The sequence below is a fragment of the Piliocolobus tephrosceles genome, chromosome 10, assembly GCF_002776525.5.
Source record: "Piliocolobus tephrosceles isolate RC106 chromosome 10, ASM277652v3, whole genome shotgun sequence".
NCBI lineage: Eukaryota > Metazoa > Chordata > Mammalia > Primates > Cercopithecidae > Piliocolobus > Piliocolobus tephrosceles.
In genome coordinates, this window is record NC_045443.1 from 130571390 (window position 1) to 130595497 (window position 24108).

Sequence of the window (24108 nt, forward strand, 5' to 3'; positions counted from 1 at the left end):
GTCTCACAAAAAAAAAATGGACAACTTCAGAAACAACCCCCCGGTGGTATAGAAATGTATGTACGTCGGCAGTAACCACTGAAACTCGATATCTGCAGTTTCTGCATTTCTAATATCAGTTCAATTTTTAAAAATCCTGATCTAAGTCAGTATCCATACCTTGTTCCTAACTTCTCTTAAGGTTTTACCATTAAGCAGCACACTGGCTTTATGGTTAAAATCCTATGTTTTTTTTTTTTTTTTATCATGTTAAAGTAGCAAACAAATTTGCTATTTTTGTATAATCTAAAATATATCTTAAAGTTAATTTTTTCATGTAATTGAAGTGATTTTATTTTCCCCTTAAGTTACTGCGATGGTAATATTAGTAGGTTTTCTGATCAACCTTGCGTTTCTAGAATAGAATCCATTTGCTTATATTTTTGCAATGCACTGCCAGCTTCTCTCTGTTAATAACTTCTCAATATTTATGCTTGCATAATCTTAAGTTTTGTCTGAGGTTTCTTTTCAAACCATACATTCATCAATTTTGGTATCTTTATGTTGTTTAATAAATAGAAAATTTTCCTTCTTTGAATTCCTCTGGAATTGTGTTTTCAGCTTTACTAAAGGTATATCTGACAATTTAAAATTGTGTCTAGGGAGTGGCTAGCGTGGCAGCTGGGCAGCAAGACTAACTCTGGATCCACCAGGCCAGGTGTTGTGTACAGAGGCTGGGGCAGCCGTCCCCAACTCCAATGCCCAGTCCCCAGCACACCAGCACGTTTTTGTGATGTTGTACATTTATGGTGACTTAGAGTGTGGGAGCAGATTTCTGCCAGGCTGAGCACAGCATTTTCACCGACAAATGAGCTTTGAGGTTCTACATGCTGTCATCAACACTGCCTTGAAAACTCGAGATACCAAGACTGGCCTCAGAAATAGATACCTTTAAAAAAAATTGCAAGTATATTTCTTTTAGCGATTCCAGTAAAATTAAGCATCAAGTAAGCACAAGTGGAAAGTGACCTACACTATTGACTTGAACTAAAGGTAATGAAGGCTGCTTAAGCTTTGTATGTCGTTGGATTTTTTGGAGTCCGGAGGTGTTCATCTGTAGAAATTGAAGCCTAAATTGAGGTTGGATTCCAGTGGGTTCTGAACAATTCTGCTTATCTTGAAGATAGTAGCTTCATAAGGAATAGACAAGTTAAGTCGAAAAAAACACTGATCAATAATAGACAGTCTAGTGATCTAAAAATAAAAGATTAAAAAGTTTTCTGCTGTGGAACATTACAAGATTTATTAATTTCTTTTCACTTTCCCCATTACTCACACACATGCTCACACTTTTTTTTGCCAAAATGGACCGACTGTCCAGCCCCTGTGGAGATCTACAGGAACATGCATTTTCTCATAACCCACAAGTCTACCAGTGCCACTGCAACAGGTTCACAGAGGAATGTGAGAAGTGTGGAGTGACACTTTTGGTTTGAGTTTGTGATGCTACATTTGGTAAAGTTACAGTTGAAAAACAAGGAATCCACATTTTAGATTGGTCATTTGACGATGAAGCTCCGCCACCTAATCAGATAGTAGATGATTGGCTAAACCTGTTAAACACCAAATGGCATGAAAAGCCAGGTTGCTGCATGGCAGTGCATTGCGTTGTGGGATTGGGAAGGGCACCTGTGCTGGCGGCACTTGCTTTGACTGAATATGGAATTAAGCATGAAGATGCAGTTCAGTTTGTAAGACAAAAAAGAAAGGGAGCAGGGAGCATTCAATTCCAAATAGCTGCTTTACTTGGAGAAATGCCAACCTAAGATGTAATTACACTTCAGAGATACCGGTGGGCATTGCCATGTTCAGTAGAAATGTAAATGAAGGCCGGCTTGATTGTGGCACTTTAGAGGAACTCTTAGTACTTGGAAGCGTGAATCTGGAGTCTTACCTGTATCATCCAAGTAGTGATAGGCTCAGTACTCAGCCACTCTCCCAGTGGCTGGAAAAATGCAAACGAAAGAAATCCCTCTATAACATCAATACAATGTTTAAGAAAAAATTAAATAAAATTGTATCTATTCAAGGTGACAACAGGATATTTTGATATATCATTGTGAAGAGACTGACACAATCCAGCTAATGAATGTATCCATCACCTCACATAGTTACCCTTTGGGTATGTGTGATGAGGGTATTTCACTTACTCTAAGTGAATTTCAAGTATACAATACATTATTAACTGTAGTCACCATGCTGTCCATTAGGTCTCCAGAACTTATTCATGTTAGAACTTATTCATGTTATAACTGCAAGTTTGTTCTCTTTTTAAAACATCTGACCAACATCTCCTCATTTCCCACTCTCGCCACCTGACCTCTGGTGACCACACTTCCACTGTTTCTATGAGTTTGCCTTTTTAAGATTCCACATTCAATTTCCTATGTTTGTGGTTATTTCTCTTTTTTCATCTCTCTCCTCTCCTCCATCTCCCCGGCGCCATCTCTCTGTCATAATCATTGTGACTTACCTATAATTCTCCCTACCACTCGAGTTATGGATCAGCTTTACTTTTTTTCTGTTAATTCTTAGCTTCTTTCCATAAATATATATTTTTTTTCTGGTTTCCTCAACTGAAGTCAAACCAATTGTCTTTTTAAAGTATTGGTGGGCCGGGTGCGGTGGCTCACGCCTGTAATCTTAGCACTTTGGGAGGCCGAGGCGGGCGGATTGCCTGAGCTCAGGAGTTCGAGACCAGCCTGGGCAACCCGGTGAAACCCCGTCTCTACTAAAATACAAAAAATTAGCCGGGCGTGGCGGCGGGAGCCTGTAGTCCCAGCTACTCGAGAGGCTGAGGCAGGAGAATGGCGTGAACCCGGGAGGCGGAGCTTGCAGTGAGCTGAGATCCGGCCACTGCACTCCAGCCTGGGCGACAGAGCGAGACTCCGTCTCAAAAAAAAAAAAAAAAAAAAAAAAAAAGAGTATTGGTGGATTCGGTTTCCCTTCATGTTTCTCAAAAAACCGTGTGAGCCAGTTTGGCGTCACTGCCCCTCCAGGCGACAGGCACTTCCGGATGCGGGGCACTCTGGGAAGTTGAGTTCGCGGCGGCTCCGTCCTTCACGCATGCGCACATACACTCGTGGCAAAGCTTGCTGGCGGCCCTTTCTTCCTCTTTGTCCTTCGCTGCCACGTGAGAGGGGAGTGTGCGCGTGTGCGCGCGTGCGAGTGTGCTAGTGTGCAGTCCCCTACTCGTCCTGGCCTGTTTCGAGCCGCGCGGGAGCGCACAAAGGCCGGCGGCTCCGGCGCGTGCGCGGGGTGCGGGAACGGGCGGCGTCACGTGATCGCGGGGCCGCGGGTGCGCGTGCTCGAGCGCGACTCGGCGGCGGCGTCTTTTGTGAGTTCAGTGCGTTTAATGCGGGGCCGGCGCGGGGGGCTCCCGGGATGGCGGGGGAGGCGCGCGGGAGTGGCCGCGGAGGGCTTCAGCTTCAAGGTCCTGGACGTCCGCGCGCGGACTCGGGGCTGGGGCGGGGTGGGGCTGCGCCGGGTCGTGAAGATGCCGTGGGCCGCGGAGCCGTGCGGGTTCTGGGCTGTGGGGCGGGCACGGCCTTTCCGGAGGCGCCGCTCCTGGGCGTCCTTTCAGGCGGGCGTGGAGGCGCCGGCGTGGGCCTCGGGTGCGTTCGGCCTCGACCGCGGGCCAGCCCCGTTGCCGAGCCGTGGCCCTGAGGCGCGGCTGCCCTGAGGCGCGGCTGCCCTGCTGGACCGCACCCGCCCACAGCCTGGCTCTGCCGCTGTCGAAAAGAGTCTTTTAAAGCGCTGGGCTTACAGGTGTGAGCCACCATACCTGGCCCTGTATTTTTTAATGGTTACATTTATTGACTGTTTTACAGTTTTTTTTAATGACTTTTGTCTTTTGTATCATGTAGCGACATCTCCCCTCAAATTATGCATATATTCATTCACTTGTGGGTTTTTTTTTTTAGACATTCTTAGGGTTTCCATTACTTTAAAATTTAACCCATCTGGAAGTAGTTGTATGAAAAGAAATAACTGCCTTTATTTTCTTTCAAATATTCTCGTATTCATTAAATAATTTAGTTTTACTCATGGCTTTGAAATGCTACATTTATTACATGCTGACTCTTGCATAGAGTTCTGCTTTTTTCATCTGTATAACCTCTCTGAAGCCACTGTCAGATGTTATAATGATTATAATTTATATGTATTACAGTAGGCTGTTCACATTCATTATTTTGTATTTCCAAAAGCGTCCAGGCCCGGTGTGGTAGGGTATGCCTGTAGCCCTAGCTACTCTGTAGCCTTAGCTACTCTGTAGCCTCAGGTGGGAGGATCACTTGAGCCCAGGAGTTCAGGGCTGCAGTGAGCTATGGTTATGCCATTGCACTTCAGCCTGGACAACACAGTAAGACCCTGTCTCAAAAAAAAAAAGTGTTCGAACTGTTCTTGAACCTTTTTCCTTACACGTAAACTTTAGAATTTTGAGATTCTGATTAGAGTTGAATGAGTTATATAAATCATTTGAGGTCAAATTATCTTCACAATATGAAGTCTTCCTATCCTGGAATAAAATCGAATTATACATTTCTTTAATTCTATTTTTATAGTTTTCATTGGTGTTTTTAGTATGCTTCATATGGGTCTTGATATTCCTACATATTTTATGACTTTTTTCCAATTATGAGTAGGATTTTATTTTTTCGTTATTTTATATAAGTTGTTGATGTCTTACAGAAATAAGGTTATTGACCTGGAAAGATGTTTTTCACATAATGGGAAAAAAACAAAAACAGTTTTTAAATATGACCCTATGCTTCCATTTTATGAAAAATATCACAATAGTTTCCATCATCTCAAGAATGGTTACCTGTGGTGAGATCATAGATAATAGTTCTTATTTAGCTTGTGTACATTTTTTATGTTTTGCCGTCATATTTTATAATAATAATTATAGCTAATATATGTTTAGTGTCACTGTGTGCCAGCTTCTGTTCTAAGATTTATGTATTATCACAATTTATAAAGGAGTCATTTCTTGTATAACTGGGAGAAACTGCTGTGTGTTTCTGAGTTGGCACTGAAGTTTGAACCACAAAAAGGCGTGAAAAGTTAAAGTGCTGCTTGTTAGTGTGATACAGGGTTGAGGCAGGCCATCCTTCATTTGTGTTTTTATGGGAATTAGTGACTGAATGTGTGCATGGGAATAGGAGCTGACTCCAGGATTTATGTTGTGTGTGTTTGTGCATGTAGATATGCACAAATGACAATATGACTTTAGTAGTACATGCTTTGAATGTAGCAGGATAGAGAATTAACATTTGAATTTTGCTACTTACTAAATGTACAATCACAGGCACATGTTACGATCACTCATTGTCCTAGTTTTCTCTTTGTAAAACAGAGATTATGTTACACGCCTCATAGGGTTGTGAATAAGAGTTAAATTTAAAATGCTTAGTATATTGTCTCACATATAGAAAGCACTGGAACGTTAGCTGTAACAGTTATTACAAGGCCCAAGTCGCTTTCCTTTTAATACCTCTTTTGTTTCTTAGACTCCCATTGTGAGGTCCACTTTATCCTCACCGTTGTAGCAAATACAGAAATTGGGGCTTTGAAGGCAAGAAAGGAGGGGAAAAAAAAACAGTAACTGCAATAAGCATCAAATGTTTTCAGTTTGTCAGTTAAAAGACAGACTGTTGGTTTGGATTTTTTTTTTTTTTGAGATGGAGTTGCACTTTTGTTGTCCCAGGCTGGAGTCCAGTGGCACAATCTCCACTCGCTGCAATCTCCACCTCCCAGGTTCAAGCAACTCTCCTGCCTCAGCCTACCAAGTAGCTGAGCTTACAGATGCGTGCCACCACGCCCGGTTTATTTTTGTATTTTTAGTAGAGACGGGGTTTCATCATGTTGGTCAGGCTGGTTTTGAACTCCTGACCTCAGGTGATCCATCCGCCTTGGCCTCCCAAAGTGCTGGGATTACAGGTGTGAGCCACCACGCCTGGCCAATTTGGATTTTTTTTTTTTTTAAACACCAATACATTTGAGCTCTGAGCTGCTTATAAGGGGCAGAGATAATGATGCTGAGATTTTAAGTGTAGTTGAACAGATGATAACATACCAGGTAAATACCAAAAGAATGCTGAAGCCAATTGTGGTGTTTTATGCCTATAATCCCAGCACTTTGCGGGGCTGAGGTGGGAGGATCACTTGAGCCTAGGAGTTCAAGACTATCCTGGGCAGCATAGTGAGATCCTGTCTCTACCAAAAAAAAAAAAAAAACAGTTAACTGGGCATGGAGGCACACAAACCTGTAGTCCCAGCTACTTGGGAGGCTGAGGCAGGAGGATCCCTTGAGCCCGGAGTTCAAGATTGCAGTGAGCTATGATTGTGCCACTGCATGCCAGCCTGGGTGAGGGAGCAAGACCCTACCAAGGAAAAAAAAAAAGAAAGAATGCTGATGTTGCAGACTTCGTCTAAGATAAAATAGATTTTAAGGCAAAAAGCATTATTTGGGATATGAAGCATTGTTACACAATGATTTTTTAAAACCCTCTATTTAACCTCGACGCATCAAACAATATAGCCATAAGCATATAATCCAAACATCAGCAGAATTATAAGGAAAAACTGACTAATCTAGTCTTATTGTGAGATTTTAACCCATTTCCTTCTGAAATGGATAGAATTGGCAGACATAAGTTAAGGATATATTAATAGAAGATTTTAATAGGAAACTAGGCTCAGAATGGTGAAATTTGTTTTTGCCAAAAGTCATCTAACTGGTAAAGGAAAAAAGTTGATTGAAACTCAAATCTCTTTTCATACAAATCATATAAACTGTATTTTTCCTAACAGCACCTGTCAGACTGACTTGCATTTCAGCGTTCACAGTGAATATTGAGTGAATCTCACAGTTACTTTATTTCTGATATTTCCTTATCTGTTTGCAGAGACCTAGGCTTCCGCTGTTCCATTTTACTATATTCTGTTTCCCTGAGAACCCTGTTTCAGTTACATAGCAAGCATACCTCTGGCCTTAGATGATCATGAATTCCAAGTTCCTAGCAAGAGAGAAAAAGATTTCATGTGCAATGTGAGTATACCAGTTGAAGTACATTTCTCCCAAAGTCCACAGATCCTGGTCCCTACAAATAAGCGTGCTCATGTGAGATAAGAAAGGAGTTCCTGGAACCAGGAATTCATTCTCAGTGTAGAAGACCTAGCCGAGCCCTCACTCCACAGTTTTGGGGCAGAAGCAGAAGAGACGCACAGTAGAACCTGTCTCAGCCTTGCTGATCATCTCCTACAGCAGCAGAAAATGACCATGTTACAGGTGAGTTGATTGTTTAGTTCTTATTTTTTCCCAGGGAATTAAAAGAGATGTGTAAGCTTTCCAGTGAAAAAGAAAAGTTTAAATAGTTGAGAAATCAGAGGAAAATAGCCTCAGAATAGATGATCAGGATTGGAACAAAATTGGCACAGTGATATATTAACTATTGGGCCATGACGAGTTCTTAGGGTTGAGTATTTATAGCATATTTAAAGCCATAACATCTTACATAATTACTGCATTTGAGCTGCAAACTTTATTTTCAAATTTTTAGCAGTCGTAATAGAGAAATGTGAAATTTTATATACTTGGCATGGTTTAAAGGTAATTGCCCATAGGAAATAAATATTTCTTGGTTATCAGGTGTCCGTTTATTTTTCCTTGATGAAGTCTTATGAATAAGAGATATGCAGTAGTTCCTCCTTATCTGCAGTTTTGCTTTTTGCAGTTTTAATTTCCCAATTTCCCATGGTTTAAAAATATTAAATAGAAAATTTCAGAAATAAGCAATTTGTAAGTTTGTTGTTGTTGTTGTTGTTGTTTTTTTTGAGATGGAGTCTTGCTCTGTCGCCCGGGCTGGAGTGCAGTGGCCGGATCTCAGCTCACTGCAAGCTCCACCTCCCGGGTTTACGCCATTCTCCTGCCTCAGCCTCTGGAGTAGCTGGGACTACAGGCGCCCACCACCTCGCCCGGCTAGTTTTTTGTATTTTTAGTAGAGACGGGGTTTCACTGTGTTAGCCAGGATGGTCTCGATCTCCTGACCTCGTGATCCGCCCATCTTGGCCTCCCAAAGTGCTGGGATTACAGGCTTGAGCCACCGCGCCCGGCCAACGCAATTTGTAAGTTTTAAATTGCTTCCTGTTCTGAGAAGCATGATGAACTCTTGCACCATTCCACCCAGGACCTACCTCATCCCTTGGTCCAGCAGATCCATGCTGTATATGTTGCTTACCTGTCAGTCACTTGGGAGTCATCTGAGCTGTCAAATCAGCTCATGGTAATACAGTGCTTGTATTTTAGTAGCCCTTATTTTACTTAATAATGACTCCCATACATAAAAGTAGGGATGCTAGTAATTTGGATATATCAAAGAGAAACTTTAAGTGAAAAGGTGAAAGTTCTAAACATAACGAAAAAGGTAGGCTGAGGTTGCTAAGGTCTATGGTAAGAACAAATTTATTCGTGAAATTGTGAAGAAGGAAAAATAAATACATGCTAATTCTGCTGTCACACCTCACACTGCAAAAGTTATAGTCTCAGTGTGTGGTAACTTTTATTACACTATGTTATAATTGTTCTATTTTATTATTGTTGTTGTTTATTTTTTACTGTGCCTAATTCATAAACTGAACTTCACCGTAGGTATGTATGTGTGGGAAAAAAGCGTAGTCTTTATAGGGTTTGGTACTGTCTGGTTTCAGGCATCCACCGGGGTCTTGGAACATCTCCTTTGTGGATTGGTGGGGGCTACTGTGGTGGGTAAATGTTCTCAAGAGAAACGCTAATAAATGCATGAACCTTACGGCATTTTTCATAGCATTGTTCAGAGTATGTCCCAAGGATAGAATGCCAGAGCAGGACTTCGTGATCATAATTGTTTACTTTTTACCTTTTTTTTTTTTTTTTTTTTGAGACGGAGTCTCGCTCTGTCGCCCAAGCTGGAGTGCAGTGGCCGGATCTCAGCTCACTGCGAGCTCCGCCTCCCGGGTTTACGCCATTCTCCTGCCTCAGCCTCCCGAGTAGCTGGGACTACAGGCGCCCGCCACCTCGCCCGGCTAGTTTTCTTTTTTGTATTTTTTAGTAGAGACGGGGTTTCACCGTGTTAGCCAGGATGGTCTCGATCTCCTGACCTTGTGACCCGCCCACCTCGGCTTCCCAAAGTGCTGGGATTACAGGGTTGAGCCACTGCACCCGGTCTACTTTTTACCTTTTTAAACTGTAAGGCCTAATTTACATGCAGAAAGGTACATTTTAAAAAATACAGTTTGATGAATTATTATCAGTGGAATGTGCATGAAACCACCACTCAGGTCAAGAAATAGAATATTCTTAGCCCAGATGAGTCCCTTCATTGCCCTCTCCCAATTATCACATCCTCTTCCTCCTGACAGAGGTAACCAGGATCCTTTTTGGTAACCATTTCCTGACTTTATAGTTCTCCTCCTCTCTGTGCATTCTTAAACACTATATTTGATTTTGTCTGCTGTAGTATAAACTCACTTCTGTCTTCTTTCACTTCACATTTTGTGACATTCACTACAATTGCAACTGCAGTCCTTCCTCCAATTGAGGTGGCTTCTTTATTTTTTATTTATTTTGAGACAGAGTCTCACTTTGTCACCAGGCTGGAGTGCAGTGGTGCAGTCTTGGCTCACCGCGACCTCTGCCTTCTGGGTTCAAGTGATTCTCCTGCCTCAGCCTCCCGAGTAGCTGGGATTACAGGCACCCACCACCACACCCGGGTAACTTTTTCTGTTTTCAGCAGAGACGGGGTTTCACCGTGTTTGCCAGGATGATCTCGATCTCCTGACCTCGTGATCCGCCCGCCCCGGCCTCCCAAAGTGCTGGGATTACAGGCGTGAGTCACTGCGCCCGGCGGCGTGGCTTCTTGATGTCTAGTCAGTGTTGGCATTTCCAGTTCTCTCGTAACATTCAGAGGTTGGTTGTTGTTTGTTTGAATCAGAATCCCAGTAAGGTTCATACAATGCAGTTGGTTCATCTGTCTCTTCAATCTCCTTTAATCTGTTTGTTCTTACTTTTTTCTAGCCAAATTATTCGTTAAAGAAGCCAGGTCATTTTTCTGTATAGTTTCCTACTGTGTGGATTTTGCCACTTGCAACAGTGTTGTTAATGTTTGTCACCTGTATTTGGCGGTGTTAATATGTTTGTCATCTGTATTTGCTATAAATAGGTAAATTTAGAGATGTGCTGTCCAATACAGAAGCCACTGGCCACACAGGACTTTTTAAATTTAAATTAATTAAAATTAAATCCCACAGTCACACTCACCACATTTCAAAATGCTCAGTAGCCACAAGTTAGAGATCCATGAATTGGATAGCATAGTTAAAGAATATTTTCGTCATCACAGAAAGTTATGTTGGACAGATCTGATCTAGAGGGTTGGTCACATTCAAGTTTAGCTTTTTTGGGCAAGAGTGCTTCAGAGGTTGTGGTATGTACTTCTTTCAGAAGACACGTTTGCTTGTCTCTTTTAGTCATGGTAACATTTTTTTTTTGAAACGGAGTCTTACTCTGTCACCAGGCTGGAGTGCAGTGGCGCAATCTTGGCTCACTGCAACCTCTGCCTCCTGGGTTCAAGTGATTCTCCTGCCTCATCTTCCCAAATAGCTGGGACTACAGATACACGCTCCCATGCCCAGCTAATTTTTTGTATTTTAGTGGAGACGGGGTTTCACTGTGTTGCCCAGGCTGGTTGCGAACTCCTGAGCTCAGGCAATCCCCCTGCCTTGGGCTCCCAAAGTACTGGGATTACAGGTGTGAGCCACCGCACCAGGCCAGCATTTTTTAAATGATCATTGCATAGATGGATTATTTCATTGGGAGTTGCAAAATGGTGACGTTACTTTGATCATTTCTTCTTGAGCAATCTGTCAAGGCACAGGTTTCATCTTTTTGTCCCAGACCTGCCATTAGTCATTTCTATAGTAAATGGTATCTGAAATTTTGTTGTTTGAAAGACTTTTCTTGCCAAAACATGGAAGTATGCTGTATTTTGGCATATTGATGTTGTATACAGGAACTTCTTTTTTATTTTTATTTTATTTTTATTTTTTTTAGGCAGAGTCTCACTCTGTCGCCCAGGCTGGAGTGTAGTGGCACAATCTCGGCTCACTGCAACCTCTGCCTCCTGGGTTCAAGCGATTCTCCTGCCTCAGCCTCCTAAGTAGCTGGGACTACAGGTGTGCTACCACACCCAGCTAATTTTTGTATTTTTTTTTTTTTTTTTTTTTAGTAGAGATGGGGTTTCACCATATTGGTCAGGCTGGTCTCAAACTCCTGACCTTGTGACCCACCCACCTTGGGCTCCCGAAATGCTGGGATTAAAGGTGTGTGCCACCACTCCCGTCCAGGAACTTCTTAAGCTCACTTACTAGTTCTAACGATTTTTCTTTAGATTTGATTAGATTTTTCATATTAACAAAAACATTAGAAATAACTTTTTTTTTCTTTTTATTTTAAGAGTTACGGTCTCACTCTGTCACCCAGGATAGAGTGCGGTGGCACAGTTATAGTTTACTGCAGCCTTGAACTCCTGGACTTGAACATGCCTCCCACCTCAGCATCCCAAGGAGATGGGACTGCAGGCACATACTACTAAGTCCAGCTAGTTTAAAATTTTTTTTTTGTTTTTGGTAGTGACAGGTTCTCACTATATTGCCCAGGCTGGTCTGGAACTCCTGGCCTCAAACAGTTCTCCTGCCTCACCCTATCAAATAGTTGAAATTATGGGCATGAACCAGCACACCTGGCCAGATCATTTTATTTAAATGTTTGGAAGAATCACCACTAAAACTACATAGATCTTGCATTTTCTTTGAGGGAAAGTTTTAAATTGTGGGGTCGGTTTCTTTAACCGTTACAGGATTAATTCAGATTTTGTTTCTTCTTGTCACTTTGGGTTCATTGTTTTTCAAAGAATATAGCTATTTGGCCGGGTGTGGTGGCTCACACTTGTAATCCCAGCACTTTGGGAGGCTGAGTAGGATGGATCACGAGGTCAAGAGGTTGAGACCATCCTGGCCAACATGGTGAAAGCCCATCTCTACTAATAATACAAAAAGTTAGCTGGGCATGGTGGCGGGCGCCTGTAATCCCAGCTACTCGGGAGGCTGAGGCAGGAGAATGAACCCGGGAGGCGGAGCTTGCAGTGAGCCAAGATTGCGCCACACTGCACTCCAGCCTGGGCAACAGAGCGAGACTCCATCTCAAAAAAAAAAAAAGAATATAGCTATTTGTGAAGCACTCCCTGCTTTTTATCCGCACTGTACTCTCCTTTATTTCTTATTATAAGTTTATTTTATTTGTAAGTGCGTGTTTATAGCCCTCTGTAAGACAACGTGACTTTTGAAAGTATTATTTTGTTATCTTCCTTCTTGGTGTTTTTGTGTATTGGTTTGTTTTTGAGATAGGGTCTCTGTCACCCAAGCTGCAGTGCAGTGGTGCAGATACAGCTCACTGAAGCCTCGACCTCCCAGGGTCAAGCAGTCTTCCCACCTCAGCCTCCCAAGTAACTGGGACTACTGGCATGTACCAGCATATCCAGCTAATATTTATATATATTTTTTGTGGAGACAAGATCTCACTATATTACTCAGTTTGGTCTCAAACTTTTGGGCTCAAGTGATCCTCCCGTGTTGGCCTCCCAAAGTGCTGGGATTATAGTTGTGAGCCACCTTGCCTATCCTATTTTCTTTCTTTTGCTACTACCTCTTCCAATGCCAGATTTGAGATTCAGTAAATATTTTATTGGTGGTTCAGGGGGTTTAAAGTCACCTATTCTAGTTTGTGTGTCTTCTGTGAAGTTGTCAGAATCAAAATGGAGTCACTAGTGTGAATTTTTTTTTTTAACCCCGACAGGTAGAGCTGGGGAAGCTGTGAAAAGAGTGTTCTCACACTTGCATGCCTGATAAAAATGATCACAAAAGACTGCAAAAGCCACAGCCTTGTACAAAGGCCATTGAAGCCTTACACAAAAATAGTTTTATTGGGACATCTGCCCAGCAGCTGCCTGTCCAGCTTTGGACTGGTGTCACCCTTATTATTGATCTTTGTAGCCAGGGAGAACTGTTTCAAAACAATGATGTAATGCACCTAATTTTTTTCCTTTAAAAACTTTTGTCTTTCTTCCCATCCAAGTACTAACCAGGCTCGACCCTGCTTAGCTTCCGAGACCGGGCACGTTGAGGGTGGTATGACTGTAGACTCCTTTGTCTTTACCTCCCTGAATACACATGTAGTTTACTGTGGCACGTGTCTTCCCATGGCAGTACTCTGTTCCCAAATAAACATCATTTTCTTCTGGAGAGCCTCTCTCTTTATTCTTTGGGTTAACAGTTGTATAAATGAAAGGATGGAAGAATGCACAATGACATTTTATCACACAAAATATGCGAAGGTAGGGACATAGTAGGCATTTTGTATAACTTGTTATGAGAATAAAGTGCTCAAACTCCAATATTTTTTTCTCACATCATACAGTATTAACTGCTTCAGGTTTACTAGGATTGTGCTCTTACAGGAGTCATTCTCATTTGATGATTTATCTGTGGACTTCACCCAAAAAGAGTGGCAGCTCCTGGATCCCTCTCAGAAGAATTTATACAAGGATGTGATGTTGGAGAACTATAGCAGCCTAGTGTCACTGGGTAATAAAAGCTTTCTTGAGTATCTCGGACCCTGCCCAATGCATTGCCTTTTATTTTTAGTTACTGGGAAGTTTCAGAAGCCTGTAGTTAGGCTTCTGAAATTTTTAATGATTTTAGACCTGAAATTTAGATCACAGTTGCTTGGACTATGACACCAAGAAAGTATTTGGGTCTCACCTTTCAATAATGAAGTCGTAAGTTTGTTATGCAGCCTTTGAAACCTAAGTAGTAATAGTTTGAGCAGTAGTGGTAGCACCTAATGCATGTAACTTACTGTATGCCACATCTTATACCACGTGCTTTACGTATATCAACTCATTTAATCATCAGAGATTATGTGGCTAGTACCGTTATCCATTTTTCCTGATGAGAAAATCGAGGCCAAGAGAGGTTAAGTAGCTTTCCCAAGAACTAACAACTATTAAATTAAAGAGCCTGGATGTAAACCCAGGCTTGCTGGCTCCAGAACCTCTGAAGTGTTCGGTGGCTTTGTACTAGACCCTATTAGCCACCAGGGAGACCGTTACTGTAACTCTGAGAATTACTTACTCTGTTGAAGTACAGCTTTATCAGGCCAACTGTGATGTGAAACCTTGCTCATCGTCAGAGGCCCTAAACCCCAAGCATTTGGGCCCAAGGCCTTTGTGATTTTTCCCTTAACAGGGTATGAAGTTATGAAACCAGATGTCATCTTCAAATTGGAGCAAGGAGAAGAGCCATGGGTAGGAGATGGAGAAATTCCAAGTTCAGATTCTCCAGGTGAGTGTGTGAGAACCAGGCAGATGGGAGAAAGCAGAAGTCCCATGTCATCTGGTCAGTGATGGGTTGGCATCTCTGAAGTGTGCTTTAGGGATCTCTTTTCAAAATCTCTAAACCTTCGGTGGTACCTCAGAACAATTGACATTAGCTACTCAAGTAAGTCACATTTAGATGTAGCTTCTTTATAGCTTAAAATGAAATGTGTCCTGCTTATCTTGGCCATGACGTTATTCTCTGTGACATCTAGGACCTTGACTTCTTGTTTGGTATTCTGTCCTCACATGTTTAATCCCATTCAGTCCCTCCTTCCCCTGTGGTCAAAGACTTTTTCGTTTGTCCATTGAAGCATCTTGATTTTGTCTTCAATTTGGGTATCTCTGATGCCCAAAAGACCACCCTCCAAAGCCCCAGTCTGTTCAGTCTCATTATATTAGAAAATGGAGCCATCATTTCTCCCAGTTTATCCTTATCCTCCCTTTTAAATTAGGTTCCTTTGTGTTTTTTTCCTACAGATTAGACATCATGAAGTATATGAATAATCCCTTTCTTTTTTTTTTTTTTTTTTGAGATGGAGTCTCGTTATTTCACCCGGACTGGAGTGCAATGGTGTGATCTCGGCTCACTACTCCACCTCCTGGGTTCAAGCGATTCTCCTGCCTCAGCCTTCCCAGCAGCTGGGACCACAGGCACATGCAACCATGCCCGGCCAATTTTTTTTGATTTTTAGTAGAGACGAGATTTCACCATGTTGGCCAGGCTGGTCTCAAAAACTCCTGACTTCATGATTCGCCTGCTTCGGCCTCCCAAAGTGCTGGGATTACAGGCATAAACCACTGCACATGGCCGAATAACGCCTTTCTACCATCCTTTCATGTTGTTTTAAATTTTTTTTCTGGTAGGAAAGTATCTTTTTAAAGCCTTCCTTCCTCAACTTCCACTTAAAACTAGATCCATGATGTCTCATTTATGAAGTTGTCAAATTGCTAGATAGATCCAGTTTCTAATATTTTACAAGCTACCTTAATGATGCCACCATATTTTGTTTCCTGAAGCTTCCCACACTACTCTGATCAGTTGAACCTCTTTACTCATTATCTGCTTTGTGACACTGACTTACTTCAGGTTCCCTCCAAAGCAGACCCTCAGATACTTATGTGAGTGTAAGAACTTACTGGGGACATGGTCGCCACAAATGTAGTGAGAGAATGAACAAGTCAGACCGTGGAAGCGCTGGGGGCATTAATGCCAGTGAAGGGTGGGCTGACGCTCTGACTACTGCTGTGGGTGGTGGATTCTCAGTTCTGCTGAGTGCCTCTGAGGCCCTGTGAGAATATTCCTCAGTCTTGACACTCTGAGGTACCAGGAAACCCAGCTATTTACGTACTAACTCCCATCTCTCATCTTGAGGTTTCCTCTGCCGCAGTAAGTATCCAGAATGTCCACGGTCCCTGTATACAGACCAATCTTGTGCTTTCAGCTCGAGAAGGTTCTTGGGTAGAGAGCCGTGAGTACCTCCGGTAGGAATCTTGGCAGCGTATGAGTGAGGCGGTGGCAGCATCTGCTACAGATTTGTAATCTTTGCTTTCAGGGACCTCCATAGTATGACACTATTGCTGCCTGTTCAGTTATTTCTTCCTTCCCCCCATTCATGGTCAGTTCCATTTAAACATTTCTCAAGTGTTTTCAGATATGTAATGTCTTGAACTTTTGATGGTATTATACTAGTGATCTAGAAATTCTTAATCCTTTCCATAGGAACTTGGTTTTTACTGCATTCATATTTATGAAATGTTCCTTGACTACCCCAGCCTAAATTTTTCTCAGCTTTTGCTGAAGTCCCATCTGCGACCTGATCATAGTATGTATAATATTTTTTAGAACGTTGGTCCCTGAGCTTTGTTTGCACACATGGATGCAGGGGCTTATAATTAAATGTCTTCACTTTAGTTATAGAACATGTAATATTTGATAAATTTCTTTCCAAAAGCCTTGTGTTTGTTTTTATAGACAGGGTCTTGGTCTGTTGCCCAGGTTGCAGTGTGGTGGTGTGATCATAGGTCACTGCAGCCTCAAATTCCTGGGCTAAAGTGATCCTCTTGCTTCAGCCTCCTGAGTAGATGGGACTACAGGTGTGTGCCACCATGCCTGGTTTTTTGTTTTGTTTTGTTTTTTGTTTTTTTGTTTTGTTTTATGTGGTAAGACTGGGATTTGTAATTTGAGAAACTTCTTGTCGTTTTTATGTGCCCTTTTTAGTTGAGATTCACTCACCCAGTGGGTTTAATCCTTTACTGAAAAGGATTACAAAGTAAGACCAGAAAATAAATTCCAGAAACATAGGAGTTAAGAAGATGAGACATTTGTGTTCTTTTTTAAAAAAATTCAGTACGTAAACACTGAACATTTGTTTTATTGCAAGGCAGTGGAGAGCTAATTATCAAGATTACACAAATGGGGACTGTGCGTCAGGGTCTCCAAGATCCCCCCATGTTCAGAGTCACTAGAAGGACTCACTGGACTCAGCATATTTATACTTATGACTAAGATTTTTTACAGTGACACTGTAAGGACACAGCTGGATCACAAATGAAAAAGGCACAGGCAGAGTCTGGAAGAACCCATTTGCAGGCCTCCTAAGCTCTCTCCTTCCCGTAAGGGTCAAAGTTTACTATCCCCCTGCAGCAAAAATGTAGTAACACATGTGTTTGATGTTTCTGCCCATTAAAGACCATTAGAGATAAGTGCCCAAGGTCTTTACTGGGAGCTGGTCCTATAGGTATTCTCTGCCTAACATGTGCTGATCATACTGTTTGTATACAGTCTTGGCATAGTAATTATCAGTTAGGAAATAGTAGGGACATTCCTGAAACCCATGTTCTCAGATGCCAGCCGAGGGCCAATCTTGCAAGCAGGACTTTCTATGGATGGTAGTTTGGGGCCTGAAGCTCTTTTCTACACAGACTCTACTTCAGAGAAAATAGAATATTTATTGACTTCTTTTATTTTTAAGTTATTGTGCTAGGTACTGTGGGTATAATAGAGCATTAGAGATATATATTTCCTGCTGACATAGTGTTTACTTGCTAGAGGACAAAAAAAGAACAGGGTAGTAGGTAAGCAGGAAGAAATTCAGATCCTGCTAAGTGTTATTACAGAAATAAATTAGATGAGAGAATGGGTTAGTCTGCTCAGTCTGCCATAACAAAATATCATATTCTGGGGAGCTTAAACAACAGAAATTTATTTTTCAGTTTTGGAGGTGGAAAGTCCAAGGTCAAGGTACCAGTTGTTTTCTGGGGAGGGCTCTCTTCCTGCCTTGTGAAGAGCCACCCTCTCACTATGTGTTCACATGGGCTTTCCCCAGTGTGTACGTGGAGAGAGAGAAAGAGATAGATATAGATGGATCTCTTGTGGGGTTTCTTTTTTCTTTTTCCTTTTTCGAGACCAGGTCTCACTCACCCAGCCTGGAGTGCAGTGGCACAATCATGGGTCACTGCAGCCTTGACCTCCTGGGCTCAGGTGATCCTCCCAAGCATCTGGGACTGTAGGTGTGCACCACCACACCTAGCTAATTAAAAACAGGTTTTTTTTTTTTTTTTTTTGTACAGACACAGTTTCACTGTGTTGCCCAGGCTGCTCTCAAACTCTGGGGCTCAAGTAATCTGTCGCCTCAGCCTCCCAAAGTGCTGAGATTACAGAGGTGGGCCACTGTACCTGGCCTCATATCTATTTTTATAAAGATGATAACCCTGTTTGATCAGGGTCCTACCCTTATGACCTCATTTAATCTTATTTCCTTAGAGGTCCTATCTCCAAATACAGCCATTCTGGAAGTAGTTCTTCAGAATACAATTTTTGAGGAGATACATTTAGTCCATAACAGAGAAAGACATGGGAAAATTAATTGTAGACATGAAAGATGTGAAATGAGCATGGGGAAGAGTGTCTCCAAAAGGAATGACAAATAAGAATATGTTAAGTCAGAAAATGGTTTAGTTACTTTTAGAAACCGAATGGAAGCCCATGTGGCTGAGGTCAGTATGCCCAAGAGATGCACATAAGTTGGAGAGAGTATGGGAACTAGATCATATCTCAGCTTGTAGGCAACACAATGGAGTTATAATCGAGTCAAGAAATTTTGAAAAGTAAAATCTGATTTAGAATTGTGAAAGTTTATTCTCACTGCCAAGTAGAAAATGTAATTGGAAGCAGGGAAACCAATTAGCAGGGTATTTCATTGAGATAATGTGATAGTTTAGAATACAGCAGAGAAAGTGATGGAGAGAGTGGGACTATTTGGGATACACCACAAATGACCAAATATAAGGCAATTACATTTTTCTGATAGGAAAAAAAATAAAGATGGGGGAAGGCAGATGTAAATTTGAAACACATACTTAAGTATTAATAGTTCAATAATTTGATAACATTTAAAATAACATGAATAAATTTAATTTATAAATGCTTCATTTTCTGCACCCATATTTTCTGATACCATTTTATTGAAACTTCACATACATCTCAAAATTAATATGTTAGGTCTAACACAGTGTCAATTGTGGGGGCCTGTACCTGTAATCCCAGCAATTTGGGAAGCTGAAGTGCAAGGACTACTTGAGCCTAGGAGTTTGAAACCAGCCTGAGCAACATGGTGAGATCCCATCTCTACAAAAAATTCTAAAAATTACCTTGAGCATGGTGGTATGCACCTGTAGTCCCAGCTACTCAGGAGGCTGAGTTGGGAGGATCAGTTGAGCCCAGGAGTTCAAGGCTGCAGTGAGCTATAATTGCACCACTAAACTCCAGCCTGAGTGACAGGGCAAGACCCTGTCTCAAAAAACAGAATTAATATGTTTATAGTGGAGTCTTGATTTGAACCCTTGTATTTCTCCGTCAGTTTTCCTCAATGCATTAACACCATAATCTACCAAATTGTTCAAACTCCAAACCTAAGGGTAATTCTAGATTCTCTTTTTCCCTTTATTTTCTCCGTACCAAATACATGAGCAAATCTCGATTCTACCTCCACCATATAATTCTACAAATATATTACCTTCAGTTGACATTTAAATTTGTAGAATGTTTTCACATTACTGATTATCTTTCTTACCTGTAGGTACAACCTCACAAAAAATTTGAAATACAGATTTTTGTTGAAAAATGGGCCTAGCATGTTGACTCATGCCTGAAACCCCAAAACTCTGGGAGATACCAAGTCTCTTACTGGTTTGGGAGGCTAAAGTGGGAGAATTGCTCTAGCCCAGGAGTTCAGGAGCAACCTGAACAACATAGGGAGACCCCATCTCTACAAGAACAACAAAATTAGCCAGCCATGGTGGTCTCACACCTGTGTATTCTGGCTACTTGGGAGGCTTATGTAGGAGGATCTCTTGAGCCTGGGAGGTTGAGGCTGCATCACAACACTACACTTCAGTCTGGGCAACAGAGCAAGACCCTGTCTCAAAAAATACATATTTTGAAGTTCACTTATAATAGTATAAATGGTTATATCATGAGGATAATGGAAATAGAGCTATGTAACAACTGACTATCAAACTGTCAGATTATTTTTAGAATTTTAGTCTTGGGATAGTTTTAGTGAAAGTACACATGGATTTTAAAGTTCTGTGCCTGAATAGTTTAGATGAAAGATGATATGGTTTGGAAAATGTGTTGCATAAGTGGCTTTCTTAATACCAACGTGAAGATGCATATGGCAAGCTTAAATAAAACTTTAGAATGAGAACCGATACGCAAAATATTTCTCATTCTTTAAGCTTGAAATGACTACCTAATTTTTCTTTCAAATATGTTCATTTTCTTCTTAGTATTTACTACAGTGTACAGTTTTGTTGTTTTAAAAATATTATTTCTTTATCTTTTCACAAGTATTGAGTGAATTAATTACTCAAAACATTGGGTCAAAGCTTCTTCCATCCTTTTTTCTTTGCTTCTCGTTGCCTTTCATGTGTTTTTTACATTCCCCATTTAATAAACGTATTTGTCAACAATCAAAGGTGACTTAATCTCCAGTCAGTTTCCTGTTTCTGTTTTTAGTAGTTCCTTGCAATACCTAGAAGATTGTTATTATACTTGGGACTTACTTCAGACTAGGAAACTAAGCCTTGAAAGCAGCCAACCCCTCAACATAGCATTTCTAGTTTTTTTTTTTTTTTTTTTAGAAAACACAACCAAACATTTTTTTTTTCCTTTATAGAAGTCTGGAATGTAGATGGTAACATGATGTGGCACCAGGATAACCAAGACAAGCTTAAAATTATAAAAAGAGGTCATGAATGTGATGCATTTGGAAAAAATTTCAATCTGAACATGAACTTTGTTCCTTTAAGGAAATCAAACAATGAAGGTGACTTAGATGGATTGATTTTAAAACATCATTTAGATTTGCTTATTCCAAAAGGAGATTATGGAAAAGCAGAATCAGATGACTTTAATGTGTTTGATAATTTTTTTCTCCATTCCAAGCCTGAGGATACTGATACCTGGTTAAAGTACTATGACTGTGATAAATACAAAGAGAGCTATAAAAAGTCACAGATTATCATATATCATAGAAATCGTTTAGGGGAGAAACTCTATGAATGCAGTGAATGTAGGAAGCGCTTCAGTAAGAAACCAAGTCTCATTAAACATCAAAGCAGACATATAAGAGACATAGCCTTTGGCTGTGGTAATTGTGGCAAAACCTTTCCCCAGAAGTCTCAGTTTATTACACATCACAGAACTCACACGGGAGAAAAACCTTATAATTGTAGCCAGTGTGGGAAAGCCTTCTCCCAGAAGTCACAGCTCACATCCCATCAGCGGACACATACAGGAGAGAAACCATATGAGTGTGGTGAATGTGGGAAAGCCTTCTCCCGGAAGTCACATCTCATATCGCATTGGAGAACACACACAGGAGAGAAACCCTATGGATGCAGTGAATGTGGGAGGGCCTTTAGTGAAAAGTCCAATCTCATTAACCATCAGAGAATTCATACCGGTGAGAAACCTTTTGAATGCAGGGAGTGTGGGAAAGCCTTCAGCAGGAAGTCACAACTCGTTACACATCACAGAACTCACACAGGAACAAAACCCTTTGGATGTAGTGATTGTAGAAAAGCTTTCTTTGAGAAGTCAGAGCTTATTAGACATCAGACAATTCATACTGGAGAGAAACCCTATGAATGCAGCGAGTGTAGGAAAGCATTTAGAGAGAGGTCGAGTCTCATTAATCATCAGAGAACTCACACAGGAGAGAAACCTCATGGATGCATTCAGTGTGGGAAGGCATTCTCCCAGAAGTCACATCTCATATCACATCAGATGACACACACAGGAGAAAAACCCTTTATATGCAATAAATGTGGGAAAGCCTTCAGCAGGAAATCACAGCTCGTTAGACATCAGAGAACTCATACAGGAGAAAAACCATATGAATGCAGTGAGTGTGGGAAAGCTTTCAGTGAAAAATTAAGTCTCACTAATCATCAGAGAATTCATACAGGAGAGAAACCATATGTATGCAGTGAATGCGGGAAAGCCTTTTGTCAGAAGTCACATCTCATATCACATCAGAGGACACATACAGGAGAGAAACCCTATGAATGCACTGAATGTGGGAAGGCCTTTGGTGAGAAGTCAAGTCTTGCAACTCATCAGAGAACTCATACTGGAGAAAAACCGTATGAATGCAGGGACTGTGAAAAAGCTTTCTCCCAGAAATCACAGCTAAATACCCATCAGAGAATTCACACTGGAGAGAAACCCTATGAATGCAGTCTTTGTAGGAAAGCTTTTTTTGAGAAGTCGGAGCTAATTAGACATCTGAGAACTCATACAGGAGAAAAACCTTACGAATGCAATGAATGTAGAAAAGCCTTCAGGGAGAAGTCAAGTCTCATCAATCATCAGAGAATACATACAGGAGAGAAGCCTTTTGAATGCAGTGAGTGTGGCAAAGCTTTCTCTCGGAAGTCCCACCTTATACCACATCAAAGGACACATACAGGTGAGAGACCCTACGGATGCAGTGAATGTAGGAAGGCCTTCTCTCAGAAATCACAGCTGGTTAATCATCAGAGAATTCATACAGGAGAGAAGCCTTATCAATGCATTGAATGTGGGAAAGCTTTCTCACAGAAGTCACAGCTCATCAATCATCAGAGAACTCATACAGTAAAAAAATCCTAGAAATACAGTTAATAGTAGTCTTTGACAGATCATCTTGGACTTCAGAAAATACAATTGTGATAACGTTTTTAGACAGTCACATTGTGTTATGTGTCTGTACTCCTTGAGGGTGAGAACTCTAAATGAGGTGGTATATGGAAAGCTGATCTTAATTCATAGAGTGAACCTATGAATGCAGTGCATCTCAACAACTTTTCAAACCATAGTCAAGCCTTACAGAGTAGAACATTCACAGCAAAGAAGAATCGTGTGAATATCAAAAAGCCTTCCAGAAGTCAAGTCTCCTAAGCTATTAGACATATTCCCACTGGGGATGAGGGAAAACCCCATGAATGCAGGAAATGAGGCAATATTTTTAAGAAATGACAATTCATTGTACATAAGGAAATGCCCTTAGGAATGAAGTTCTATGAAAGTACTAAATATGGGATAGTGCAACAAGTAACTAAACTATTTTGTATCTTGGAGAATTCATATTATGGAGAATCTAACAATTTAAAGACACTGGGAACACTTGCCCCTCAGTATAGTACTGTCAAGGGAAGCCATACACTTTTTGTAGACGTGGGTACCAAAAATACCCAATTCTAAGTGGTTGACAGTTGTTCACTTTGAAGTGTGAAGTTTTAAAAATATGTGAATAAAATTATGTGAATAAATTCACCATTGAAACATCTAAGAAATTTCTTAGTGGTATTTGTGGCTTATCTTCTAGTGTCACATATGTTTTGTGTTTTGAACTGACATATAATTTAGTGTAATTGGGATTATGAAATGGATATGCCTTATAGTGCCTCTGATGTCTGTGAAGACACACTACACACCTCTGGTTTTTATTTTTTAACAATAATATAGAAAATGAAAAGTCATGTAACATGGCTACATTAATAAGTACCTTGAGTGATAACTCATTTCTTTGTCCTTATTATAGACATACATAAGGGGTCTTTTGTTTTTACTGACCTTTCTATTCAGTAACTAAAGCCAACATTATGTAAGTCTTCTGCATCCTCAGAGTCTGAGTAACAGTTTATATAAAATAAATATGCAAAGGCAGGAACCACAGAATAACCATAGTAATATATAACTGAGCAAAATAAAGATGTTTGAACTACATTACAACACCCAAACTAAATGAAATAAAGTAGTGCTGTATCAAATCTTTTTCTCATTTAGTGAGATGCCTCCATATATTTTATATATATATCTGTGTATCTTAAGTGATATGTAACCCAAATACCACTATTTTAATTTACTGTGATTAAAGTATCATGGATATTTTGTGCTGCTATTATGCTCTTTGTGTTGCATAAAATATCTTGTAAAAAATTAGATGAATGAATGAATTATTAAAAAATCACATTTCTGAAGATGTATTAGGGAATTTTATGCTGGAAAAACATTTTTGACATTCAAAGAAGCCTATTTTCTAACAAA

At 40.8% G+C, this 24108-nt stretch overlaps 1 protein-coding gene and 1 pseudogene across 1 annotated transcript; both read left to right on the plus strand.

The window, feature by feature from the left end:
- Positions 1-1362: 1362 nt before the first annotated feature.
- LOC111529818 lies at positions 1363-1854 on the plus strand (annotated as a pseudogene).
- A 1257-nt stretch (positions 1855-3111) lies between these two features.
- Positions 3112-23316, plus strand: ZNF84 (zinc finger protein 84). The gene is made up of 5 exons (XM_023196832.2): positions 3112-3376; positions 7129-7333; positions 13593-13719; positions 14383-14478; positions 20693-23316. The coding sequence occupies exons 2-5, from the start codon at positions 7319-7321 to the stop codon at positions 22669-22671; spliced, it is 2217 nt and encodes a 738-aa protein (XP_023052600.1). The 5' UTR covers positions 3112-3376; positions 7129-7318; the 3' UTR covers positions 22672-23316.
- The last annotated feature ends 792 nt before the right edge of the window (positions 23317-24108 follow it).